Source organism: Scylla paramamosain, chromosome 47 (genome assembly GCF_035594125.1).
Source record: "Scylla paramamosain isolate STU-SP2022 chromosome 47, ASM3559412v1, whole genome shotgun sequence".
Classification (NCBI taxonomy): domain Eukaryota; kingdom Metazoa; phylum Arthropoda; class Malacostraca; order Decapoda; family Portunidae; genus Scylla; species Scylla paramamosain.
Genome location: NC_087197.1, coordinates 817,087 through 829,369, shown reverse-complemented (window position 1 = coordinate 829,369; position 12,283 = coordinate 817,087). Strand labels below are relative to the sequence as shown.

Here is a 12,283-nt window from a genome sequence, read left to right as displayed (position 1 = left end):
TCTTCTTCCTCTAGTTCCCGTTTCTCACACACGTCTCCCCACACAGAGGACTATGTGGGTGCTGCCTCACGCTGGGGGTCCCTTCCTGGAGGGCCTCTCCTCCTGCGACTACACTGGCCGAGAACACTTCCCCCTCAACTTGCCCACCTCCGCCGCCAAAGTTGGTTTAACTCAGGAAGAGCTGGAGGCCCGGCTGGCTGCAGCAAGGGAAGAGAAGGAGAGGAAGCTGAAGGAAGAGGAGGAGGCCAAGAAGGAGGTGAAGGAGGAGCCAGAAGTGAAGGAGGAGAAAGTTGAGGTGAAGACTGAAGTGGAGGTGAAGTCTGAGAAGGAAGAGGAGGCGAAGGAGGGTGAGGCACTAGACATGAAGCCATCTGTTCCTCTGCTGCAGGTGAAGAAAGAAGAGGAGCTGAAGGAGGAGGAGGACTGTGATGTGCCTGAGATACCCCACAAGAATGACAGGAAGTCTGAGAGTGCTGCTAGGGAGGAGGGCCGGGGACAGAACGGCGTCCTGGAGAGCAAGGAGACAATGGGGAACACCATTGCGGAGCTGTATCCCCCCATGCTGGGTGCCAACCTCAGCCCCTACCTGGTGAATGGGCTGAAGGAGGCACCACCGCCCCCACCCAATGCAGGGGAGGGCATCGACCCCAACCTGCTGGCCCTGGGGCTGGGCCTGGTGCCAGGCCAGTATCTGCGGCCGGAGCACGTGGCGCAGCGGGAGAAGCTGTCCTTCAGCCTCCTGCCACGCATGCCCTGCGACGTGTCCACCATGGAGTCCCTCCCTAGTGGCCAGACTCCCCAGGGTACCCCCAGAGGCTCCCCCAGAGAAGCTTCCCCCTGCTCTAGGTATAATGGGCCTCACAGCCCCTTGCCAGGCACCCTACATGCCCCCAGTGGCACTCCAGGACTCACTGCCACCCCAGTATCAACAATAAACACTCCATTAGCAGTAAGCACCCCCAGACCCCCAGCCACAGCCCCTGGCGGCGGCCCCGCCACTCCCAACACAGCCGCCAACACCCCAGATGTGTCCGTCAGGCAGGAGGTCCCTGGCACCCCCGATGTGACGGCCACCCCAGACCAGACCAGCAACACCACAGCAAATACCACCACAGACCCAACCAGTGCCACAGATCTGACCAACAACACCACCACGCTGGGCACCCCGGCAGCAGCAGCAACCAGCACCCCAGGTGGCCCCACCAGCGCTGTCCCTCCTGAGGGTGCTGGCACCAACCCAGCGGGCGGCATCCAGTCCCTACCACACAAAGAGCTGCTGGAGCGCCTGCACCAGACAGCTGAGGCGCTGCCTATCCCTGGCGGTGAGTTGCTCCCACTCACCCTCATCTGTACTGTGTTCTGTCACATTTTCCATTGTTTTATTCTTGTTTTCCATTGTTCTGCCAAATTGTTAATAAATCTTGTATCTTCCCCACAGAGTACAAGACTGGGTGGTGGCACCTCGGCGACATGGAGCAGCTCAAGAAGATGATTGGAGCACTCAATGAGAGAGGCGTGCGGGAGAGGGAGCTCAAGAGGTTCATTGAGAAAAACTTTTCCATAGTCAAGAATGCAATCTCCAAGGTGAGGAAACGCACACACACACACACACACACACACACACTACATAATAAAATACATAATATAAAACATCAAAATACAACAAGTGCATATCTATCCTTTGTCCAAGCAAACAAAATAACAAGATTTCTTATAAAGGTTAGTTTAGTTAATACACATGCTCAAAATTAGAATATTAAGGATCGTGTATAAAAAATCTTTTTTTACACACTAATCTTCACACGCTCTCATCACATATACTCTTACTAACACACACACACACACACACACACACACACACACACACACACACAAAGCAACATATGTGGTAATCATCCTGTTTTGTAGCCATTCCTTCATCAGTTTCCCATTTCTGTCATCAACATTCCATCCCATCCATCTCTCCATCTCACATGTAAGGTAGCAGAGGAAGGGACGTCGGACAACAAACACTAACACCAGCCCTCCCCATCACACCTCATGAGTTATTGAAAAATTGATGGGAAGAATAACAAATAAAGACAAGATTCTCATTAAAATGTGTGGTGAAGTTGAGGTCACCACCACCACCACATCACCACCACACTCCCCTCATCAGTCCATCACAGTGGTGGGGAAAGCCATCACTTTCCTCACTGCAACATTCGCTCATTGTCACTCCCTGCATATGAAGATGAGCAGAACAAACAGCTGAAAATTTGTAAAGTAGAGTGACAGCTGAGCAGCACAATTTGGCCTCACTCCTCCACCCTCCACCTTGGCTCTGCCAGTCAGGCTGTGAGGGCGGCTGCCTGAGCAGCTCATGCATGACTTGTCACCAAAAAGATAAAGAAAAATTGCAAAAGGTGTGGTGAGTAAAATTGAATGCAAGTGAATTATGATGTATTGGCGAGTTATATTCCTTAGAAGCCATTCTGATATTGAAAAACTCATTTCATTAATTACTTTGAAACTTGATAGTGAATGTTTGTAAATCATGATTTGCCTGCATAGCAAAATGAGATTTAAAAACAGTAAATAATAGAAAAGAAGAGTGTGGGCTGCAGCCACCACTCCTGCCATCTTCAGATGTGCCATGTAGTAGTGAGGCGGCCCCGCACCACACCCCCCCCCCTTTCCACGTGTGTGCCACTCTGCCCCACTCCGTCACTCAGGACCAAGGCCTGACAACACGTCCCTAAGAGTGTGTGTTGGGGCGCCCGCCAGCACACACTGCAGGGCTGCTGCTCTCTGGGTCGTGGGTTGTGACTGGTGTGGTGACGGGAGGCAAGGTGTGCACTGAGTGGCTGCAGGTGGGGGTGTGATGCGGGAACTCTTAGTGATGTGGGTTAACATTTTCTGAGTGCTGGATGCCCCTCCCTCCCTCCCTCCCTCCTCAGAGGAGCAGCAAAAGCAAACTGGCTCTGGTGGCACCCGTGAGTACTATTTAGAGAAAGAGAGAGAGAGAGAGAGAGAGAGTGTATGTGTGACTGAGCATGACTTAGTATCACAGAATGGACACACCAAGCTTCTCACTTTGCCCTTCCATGCAGAGTTACTCTTTCCCAAAGTCATCACAGCTGTTGCTCTTGTTTTACACACCACCACCACCATCACCACTACTACCACCACCAAGTTTGGGTGGAGGGAGGGAGGGAGACAGGGCCAGGCCAAGGCTCACTAGTGCATGGCAGAGAGACACTGATCTCATAATGCACTGAGATCACACCATGTTTTGCATGATATATATTAGCATTACTTTCACCCCCTCCATACACACACACACACACACACACACACACACACACACGGAGAGGCAAGTTTGCTAGGCTAATCCCTCATCTTAGGTGTGTGTGTGTGTGTGTGTTTTGGCAAGTGTCCTGAGTGAGGAGGTGGGTGAGGAGTGGCAGTGTGAGGTGTCAGTCTTGCCTAGTCTTGCTGTGACACTAGTGCACTGGGTGGTGGCCTCAGTCTTCACTGCTTCACTGTACAGTAGTGAGTCAGGCATAGTGAACATGATGCACTGCTTGAGTAGCATAGTGGCTCTGTGGCACAGTGCTTGGCTCACCACCTGAAGGTTGAGGGTTTGGTCCTGGCTCGCTGCACTTTGTCGGTGGGAGGTGCAGCACTCATGACCCCAGCCGGTGCCACATCACAGTACAGTTGCTTTCATAGTGGAGATGATGCACTTAGCTAGTCCTTACCTGTATAGCTACCTGTGTGCCATGGCTAGTGAAGGTGATGCTTGGATAGACACCTGGTAGTACATATCTGGTGTGTTTAGTGGAGCACCTGGCCACCTGGCAACACTCATTGCCCACCTGTTGAATTTCCAGCTGGTGCAAGGGTAACTGGTACCTGTCCAGCAGCTTGGCGTGTACTTGCTGTTACTTGCTGAGGGTTGCTTACTTTGACAATCCCTGTTATGTAGAAAGGAATTATAGTTTACTGATTGATAATTATTTAACAGGTGGCCATGAGTGTGGGTGGCTGGAGTGGCAGCAGCACTGTGGGTGGTGGCTGGGTCTTGCAGGGTAGGGAGGGAAAAGTATTTAATCAGTGAATTCTCTATTTATCTATCCGTATGTTGGTAAATTTTTACTTTGATTAAATTTTGAGTAGATGCCAGAGTTGTGAGGCCAAATTTTTGCTGCTGTGCGGTGGACAAGTGTTGTTATTTGTGTGTGTGTGGTGGCCCTGTGTGTTGTGACGGCAGCAACACAGCACAGGGTCACAGCACACCCCAGTTGTGTTGTCATCTTTCACTGTGCCGTGTGCCGTGTGGTGTCCCTTGGCCAGCAGCAGTACTGATGTGGCGGAACTTAAGACTTGATGGTGCCTGAGTCATTGGTACTTGAGTCATTAGCAGCAAGGGAACAATTTATGAAAACCTTCCAGAAATCCCAATTGTGATACTGTGCCTCCTTCCATTAGTTAACCATGCCCTCCTCTACCACACCATGTCCCTGCACCACCCATGTCTTCTTTTAACCCTCCATGCCCTTTCTTATCTTACCAGGCCTTGTCCTGCTCCACCACACCTTGTCTCCCTCCACTATCCCTCTTTATCACACCCTAACCCTGCCAAGCCTAGTCTTGCTCCACCACACCACCATGCGTCATCTCTTGATTCTTCCACCATATCACACCTCTCCACACCCTTCTAACCTCCACCATCCTATCCTCTTCCTGCTGATTCCTGCTCCACTATATCCTCCTGTGCTCTGCCTTCCTCCTTCCATCTCCACACCTCTACCATCAGCTGCCACCCACACCCTGACCTAACCCAGTCATCACCTGTCCCTCCACACCCTGTCATCCATACATACCCTAACCTAACCTTACCCAGCTTACTTCCTCCATGACCTGCCACCCATACCCTGACCTAGCCTAACTAAACTTAACCTAACACACCCACCACTCGTTGCACAGATCGACACAGAGGCCACCAACCTGGACACGGACCCTGAGGAGGCGGCCAAGGTGATGTATGACGAGTTTGGCACGCCGGTGGCCGATGAGCCGCAGCACTGGCTCCCCGATGTGGCTCTCAAGGTGGACTTTGCTGTGCTGGAGTCTGTTTATGCCATGGAGGAAAAGATAACTAATGCCTCTATGCAGAGTAAGGTGAGGCATTGTGTTTGTGTGTGTGTGTGTGCATGTGTGTGTGTATGTTTTTTTTGGTGTGAAGTTAAGCTTGTTTTCAGTAGTTTTAGTGGATTTGTCTTTGTACCTAAGTGTTTTTATGGCATTAACTTCAGGTCTTCTTTGAGTCTTTTATTTATTTATTTATTTATATATATATATATATATTTTTTTTTACAATTTTCCCTTTCAAATATGTGAATGTTTTGGTGCACATGACTTCTTCCAGTAATATAGTCCTCTAATCTATTGTCCTTCTTAAAAGCTGAATTTTTCTTACCCTGTCACTCCGTTTCTATTCACCCCCATTCCACAACCCAGAGCTGGCGGCTCAACGACAATGGGGAGCGACACATGGGTGAGTTCCGGGCATCATGTTTGGAGCCAGTGGAGGAGGACGACTCACGCCTCAACCCAATACACGTAGGGCGGGACAGATTGCTGGCGCTGGAGGAAGGAATAGAACGACGCTACCTCAAGCCACCCCTCGGTAAGTCAACCAGTCCCTCTCTCATCTTACAAATCTGCCTTGACCATCTCTGCATCCTCTCCTAGCATACACTCCCCTCTTATCTTCCAAATCTACCTTAACTTCCTCTTAATGCTGTTCGAACACATACTCCTTTCCTCTTACCTTCAAACCTGCCTTAACTTACCCTCTACATCCACCCTTCACCTTCCACCTCTCATCTTCCCTCCAGGTGTACTAATGAACCCAAAAAGTGACACAGCACCCGACACAAAGGAGGTACCGAAGGGCCTGCTGGTGTGGCGGGAGGCTGTGGGCAAGACAGAGACAGCAGCACAACTGGCTATGTGTACCTACATGTTGGAGACAGCTGTGGCGTGGGACAAGAGCATTATGAAGGCGGTGAGTGGTGTGTGTGTGTGTGTGTGTGTGTGTGTGTGTGTGTGTGTGTGTGTGTGTGTGTGATTAAATTATTGGTTTTATGATAATGTGTCTGGTTCCAGTGACGTATGTCGTATTAAACTATCATATTTGGTTGATTGAGTTCAGGTAGTTAGCCAGTTAACCAATTAGCCAGCCAGTCAGTCAGTCAGTCAGTCAGTCAGTTAGCCAGATGGTTAGTCAATGGATAGATCAGATAGTCAGTCCATCAGTCACAGCACACTCTCCGGCTCCACAGTACTGCCAGTTCTGCCACAGCGGGGACCACGAGGAGAAGCTGCTGCTGTGTGATGGCTGTGACAAGGGTTACCACACACACTGCTTCAAGCCACCCATGAACAACATTCCAGATGGCGACTGGTGAGTGGCCAGACTCTGCTGCCTTTCTCACTGTCTCACTCTCTAAAGGAGGCTTGATTCTTGGCCATCCACACAACCCACACAGCCTCCTGACTCTACTTCTTTCTCTCTGTGCCTCTATCTCTGTGTGTTTCATCTAGGCGTCCTCACATCCTTCCTCTACATTGATATCTGTGCCCATCTCTGCATGTTTGTGTGTCATCTAGTCCTCCATACAGCCAGCCTCCTAACTCTCTGCTATGCCTCAGGTATTGCTATGAGTGTGTCAACAAGTTCAGCGACACCTCCCAGCGGCACTGCCTGGTGTGTGGGGGTACGGAAGGCCGCACACTGGTCTACTGCTCTGTGTGTCCTCGGGCTTACCACACCACCTGCATCACCCCCAATCTCAACAAGGTCAGTATGGCACCCTGTACATATCATTCATCATTTTTTTTTTTATTTTTTTTTTTTACGTAAGAGGAACACTGGTGAAGGCAAGAAAATTAATATAAAAGTTCCAGTTATCATTTTGTTCAGTGACCTTATTTTCCTTTGCATGGTTGGACAGGTTAATAGTTTCTCCCTAATTATTTGTGGTCATGGACAGTGTCTTCTTTGATGTGAATCCCTCTCACTACACACTCAGGTGACCTCCCCATCACACTACACACCTAGATGACCTCACACACACACCTCACACTGCTGTCCCACCACACTCCACACTACAGATGACCTCATAACTACCTCACTCATGCCCTCCATCCTCAGGTGCCAAGGAATAAGTGGGTGTGTCCAGCCTGCACAAGTAAGAGTCCGAGAGGTCGCCGAGGTCGTGCCAAGAAGGTCAGTGAGAGTAATAATACCTCATCTGCCGCTGCCCAGCCTGCCGACACAACCACTGACTCGGTTGACGACAGCCAGGCCGTGTCCCCCGCTGTGACCAAGAAGGACCGTGCTATTAAAAAGGTGACCTGGCCTGCCCTATCTTCTTGACCTGGTGTGACCTTTTTGGGATATTCTATTTGGTTTTGTGTCACCCACTTTTCCTCCCTCTTTCCCTCCCTCCCTCCTCTCTTTCCTACCTTCCTTCCCTCCTCCTCTTTCTCCCTCTGTCACACCACCTCACCACCACCTCTGCCACCCCACAGAAGGACCAGAAGGACTTAGTGGCGTGCAGGAGCATCACGGCGGAGCTGGAGGTGCACGAGGATGCCTGGCCCTTCCTGCTGCCAGTCAACACACGACAGTTCCCTACCTACAAGAAGATCATCAGGCGACCGATGGACTTGTCGGTCATCAAGAAGAAGCTGGAGGATAACCTGTGAGTTTGTGTGTGTGTGTGTGTGTGTGTATAATAATAATAATAATAATAATAATAATAATAAACGGTTTACTATTTAGGCAGTTAACAAACTGAAAATGTACATAGGGGGTGGGGAAATACTTAACATTAATCCTAAAGGTACAGTATTTTACGGCTTATAAGACGCTGCACAGTGGAAGACACACCCTAATATTTGAAAGAGATTTCTAAGAAAAAAAGTTATTCTCATACAAGAACACATTCACCATAAACCTGACCACCGAACACTAAAACATAAGAAACAAGGAGTCTGCAAGACTCCTTGTTTCTTATGTTTTAGTTTGTTCTCACTAGCATGAGAACAAGCTGTGTTAAACCAAGGTTTAGAAGGTTTAGGACGAGAAAAAGAGTGAGGAATGTACGCCTCCATGCCAGACACTATCACCTCTGTTATGCACTCAGCACACAAAGATGGGTCTCTGACACGGAAGCAGTAGTCATTCCAAGGAAAATCAGCAAAATACCTCCTCAGGTCCCCCCAACTGGCAGAGGCAAAACGCCAGAGACACCTTCGCTTAGGGGGATCCTGAGGAGGGATTGGAGCGAATTATATTAATTTATCTGTTTATGTATAACTGACTTCTTTTTCCCCTTTCTCCTCATCCTGCATCACCACCACCACCACCACCACTACTGCTGTCACTGCTGTCATCATTGTCATCACTGCCACCATGACCACTGTTGTCACTGTCCTCACCACCACCACCGCCACCACTGCTGCCATGACCACTGTTGTCATTGTCCTCACCACACCACTGCCACACCGCCGCAGCTACAAGTCACGGGAGGAGTACTGTGAGGATCTGCGCCTCATGTTCAACAACTGTGAGACATTCAACGAGGACGACTCCCCGGTGGGCAAGGCGGGACACAACCTGCGCTCCTTCTTTGAGACGCGCTGGAATGAGCACTTCCCCCCTTCCTAGGCCCCCACCCCATCCCTATCCCCATCCCTGCTATATGTATGTATATATGTCGATATATACATATAGGTATATATGTATATATGTAAATGTATATGTATATATATATGATGTATTCAGGATATAATTGTAAGCCAAAGTGGATGAGGCGGCTGTGTGATGGATGCTGTGGAGGCGCGGTGGATGGCAGCTCCCCCATTCCAGACACCCGAGTGAGGGCCGCTGCCCACTCCCCCGGCCCCAGCAGGGAGGAGCAGCACCTACACTGAGGGGTCACGAAACAGTCACCCAGTCACCTCCCTCGGGTAAATTTTGTACTGAAGGCATTAGGGCGCATGTGAGGGACAGACAGACACATGCACACGCCCCGGAGTGCGTGAGTGTATGTGTGAAAGGAGTGTGCAGGCTGCCTTCACCCTGCACACCCCATCAGTTGGTGTGCGCATTGCAGGACGCACCACGGCTGAGACTCGGATGCAAGGTTCAAACGCACACTTGAGTTGGAAGGAGGAGCAGCAAGGCATGACTTGGACCTCAATACTCACTGGATGAATGCATGGAAGTGGATGCAGGAAAGAGACACAAGTGGTGAGATGTGGATGAGTGTAAAAGCAAGAAAAAAGAAAGATATTGAAACTTGTGATGATTATAATGAAATGCACTTTTAAGAAGGAGAGAGAGAGAGAGAAAACGTGATACAGTACACAGCTTAGTGGTGATAGTGATGAAGGAGAGTGTGGTGAGAGAGGGAGAGATAATGAGCAGAATGGAAAAATAAAAGAAAGAGAAGTGTGTTTATGTTCCTCAGCAAACAGTTAGACCAGCCTCTCTCCCTCCCACCACTCTCTCTGTACCTATCTCTCTCTCTCTCTATAAATGTTTCCCAGTGAAGGACGGAGCCGCACTGCCACAGCGAGGAGATGATGTGGTGACAGTACACAGTGTTTCTGTAACAGAGTGTGTGTAGGAATGATAGTGCCACGTTAACACACACACACACACACACACACACACACAGAAACAAACACACATCACCTTTCTCAGTTTATTCAAATTTCTCTTTCTTTTCTTTTCATGTGTGTGTGTGTGTATGTGTACGTGTGTGTGTGTGTTTGTATGTTTGTGTTTGTATATGTATGGAGAGAGAGAGAAACTTATTGTTATTTCTTTGAACACAATTATAAATCTCTAGCCTCCTCCTCCTCCTCCTCTTCCTCCTCCGATATTTATAAGTGTGATTGTGTGTTTGTATAAGAGATTTTGTGTACCGGAGAGAGAGTGAGAGAGAGAGAGATGTGATATATGTAATACTTGCAATCTATGACTGTATTAGAGATATACATATGCATAATCCAAACACACACACACACACACACACACACACACACACACACACACACACACACACACACACACACACACACACACACACACACACACACACACACAAAGCAAAGCAAGTGTCACAATGCTGTCACAAAAAAAAAAAAAACTGAGGAAGCAGAAGAGGGAGAAGAAGAAGAAGAAATTTTTTATAGATTCATATATATAAATACCTACCCTACTATAAATGGCAAGAATCACTCCCCCCATTACTTTCCCTTTCCCATATCCCCTTCTAGATGGTGTGGATGGCCCCTACCCTCCTCCTCCTCCTCCTCCTCCTCCTCCTCCTCCTCCTCCTCCTCCTCCTCCTCCTCCTCCTCCTCCTCCTCCTCCTCCTCCTCCTTCTCCTTCTCCTTCTTCTCCTCCTCCTTCTCCTCCTCCTCCTCCTCTACTGGGTCTCTTTTGGCAGGGATAACTAAGAAACATTGTGGGTATGTAAATATCATAATGAATTGTGTAGTAGTGGAAGTAGTGTGTTGGCCCAACTATTTATTTACTTGTAGGATAGAGGCAATGCAGTGAGAAAGAGAGAGAGAGAGAGAGAGAGAGATCACCTCATCTGTCACATCTTTCATAACTCTCTCTCTCTCTCTCTCTCTCTCTCTCTCTCTCTCTCTCTCTCTCTCTCTCTCTCTCTCTCTCTCTCTCTCTCTCTCTCTCTCTCTCTCTCTCTCTCTCTCTCTCTCTCTCTCTCTCTCTCTCTCTTGTAACCTTTCACCCCCAAAACAAAGCAAAAATACTCGATCTTTTTTTTTTTCACACACAGCTTCATGGGGGTTACTGAAGTGTGTGTGTGTGTGTGTGTGTGTGTGTGTGTGTGTGTGTGTGTGTGTGTGTGTGTGTGTTCAAATTGTATGTGTATGTGATGAATAGAAAAGATAGCCCCCTCATTTCTCTCTCTCTCTCTCTCTCTCTCTCTCTCTCTCTCTCTCTCTCTCTCTCTCTCTCTCTCTCTCTCTCTCTCTCTCTCTCTCTCTCATCATTCACAATATCACCATTATTTTCATACCCGCTGTGTGCTTGTGTCAGAACGATGCACAAATGTAGAACTCACTTTAATTTATTGGCTGTGTGCCCTCTTACCCTACACCCCAGCCCCTCTCAGCTCCCCCCCAGCTCCCCCAACCTCACTCAGCTCCCCCCAAGCCTCCCTGACCCTTCCCCTATTTATTTTTCCCCCATGCCGCGGTCATTACAATTGTTTCCATGAGTTGGCCGACCAAAGTTTGCATCGAGAAACACAAGTGGTGGCAGAGCAGGGATGCCGCGCAACTCTACAGTAGGAAGTAAGATAGGAATTATTCTCTCTTTATTTATTTATTCTTACCTCCAGTGGGCGAATTGCAATTTTTGTATTATTTAATTGGATGTGGCGTTTATGTTGGTGGTGAGTGTTTGGTCTGTGCATTCTCTCACACTTGGCAGCTGAGCCTCTCAACAAGGTATCCTATACTTTGTGTCTGTAGAAACCCCTTGTGTTTTGTTTATCATTTGCAGGACACAGAATGAGTATCAAAAAACAAATAACAAACAAACAAACAAACACACAGTGATGCAGTAATTATAATAGCGATGATAATCTTATTATTAATATACTTAAGTACTACGTCATTTATTCGTCGGAGAAAACGGTGTCAAAGCAAGTCACACATGAAAGGCAGGAGTCACTATTTTATTTTTTACACAGCATACATTATTACCATTACTTCATTACTCCATTCTTTCCCTCCCCCGACGTGCGGAGGAGAGAACACGGGCGCACCGTGAGGCCCGCCGTGTGTGTATGTGTCATTATTTCATTTATTGTATACAAGAAGAAGTTTCAATCTTTGTACAGCGTCTAGTTCTTAATAAAGTACGTCCAACAGGAGTGGCTGGGAGTCTTATTGTTATTATTAAGCTTAAGATAACTATGCTCTTAAAATAATCCAAATATGCATTAGAGTATTGTAAAACATCTATTTATTTCCTAAGAAAATGTTTAGTGATGTCATGTAATCTAAACACAGAAGCTCCACAGTTCTTCTTGAGTCATGGTGCACCGGCTGTAATGTTGGTAACACACTGGTTGGTGCTCAGACTTCAAAGTTCAGCTCCTGACACACCACCTTCCTCCCAGTTTCAGTGCGTTTGAACTTCCAGATAAACAGCTCAGTTTTTCAATGTACTGTGTTG

At 48.2% G+C, this 12,283-nt stretch overlaps 1 protein-coding gene across 6 annotated transcripts in view; it reads left to right on the top strand.

Moving 5' to 3' along the window:
* The window catches only part of LOC135094841 (bromodomain adjacent to zinc finger domain protein 2B-like), a 33,877-nt gene extending 21,899 nt beyond the window's left edge, over window positions 1-11,978 (top strand). For 5 of the 6 annotated variants that reach the window (XM_063995262.1, XM_063995263.1, XM_063995265.1 and 2 more), the window contains 11 exons: window positions 47-1,322; window positions 1,439-1,584; window positions 2,940-2,975; window positions 4,972-5,166; window positions 5,506-5,674; window positions 5,886-6,055; window positions 6,333-6,454; window positions 6,703-6,850; window positions 7,205-7,402; window positions 7,585-7,757; window positions 8,572-11,978. In XM_063995262.1, coding sequence (XP_063851332.1) covers window positions 47-1,322; window positions 1,439-1,584; window positions 2,940-2,975; window positions 4,972-5,166; window positions 5,506-5,674; window positions 5,886-6,055; window positions 6,333-6,454; window positions 6,703-6,850; window positions 7,205-7,402; window positions 7,585-7,757; window positions 8,572-8,725 — 2,787 coding nt within the window. In that variant the 3' untranslated portion in view covers window positions 8,726-11,978. The remainder of the gene's footprint in view (window positions 1-46; window positions 1,323-1,438; window positions 1,585-2,939; window positions 2,976-4,971; window positions 5,167-5,505; window positions 5,675-5,885; window positions 6,056-6,332; window positions 6,455-6,702; window positions 6,851-7,204; window positions 7,403-7,584; window positions 7,758-8,571) is intronic. The other variant, XM_063995264.1, reaches the window with a different exon arrangement.
* Window positions 11,979-12,283: the final 305 nt, after the last annotated feature.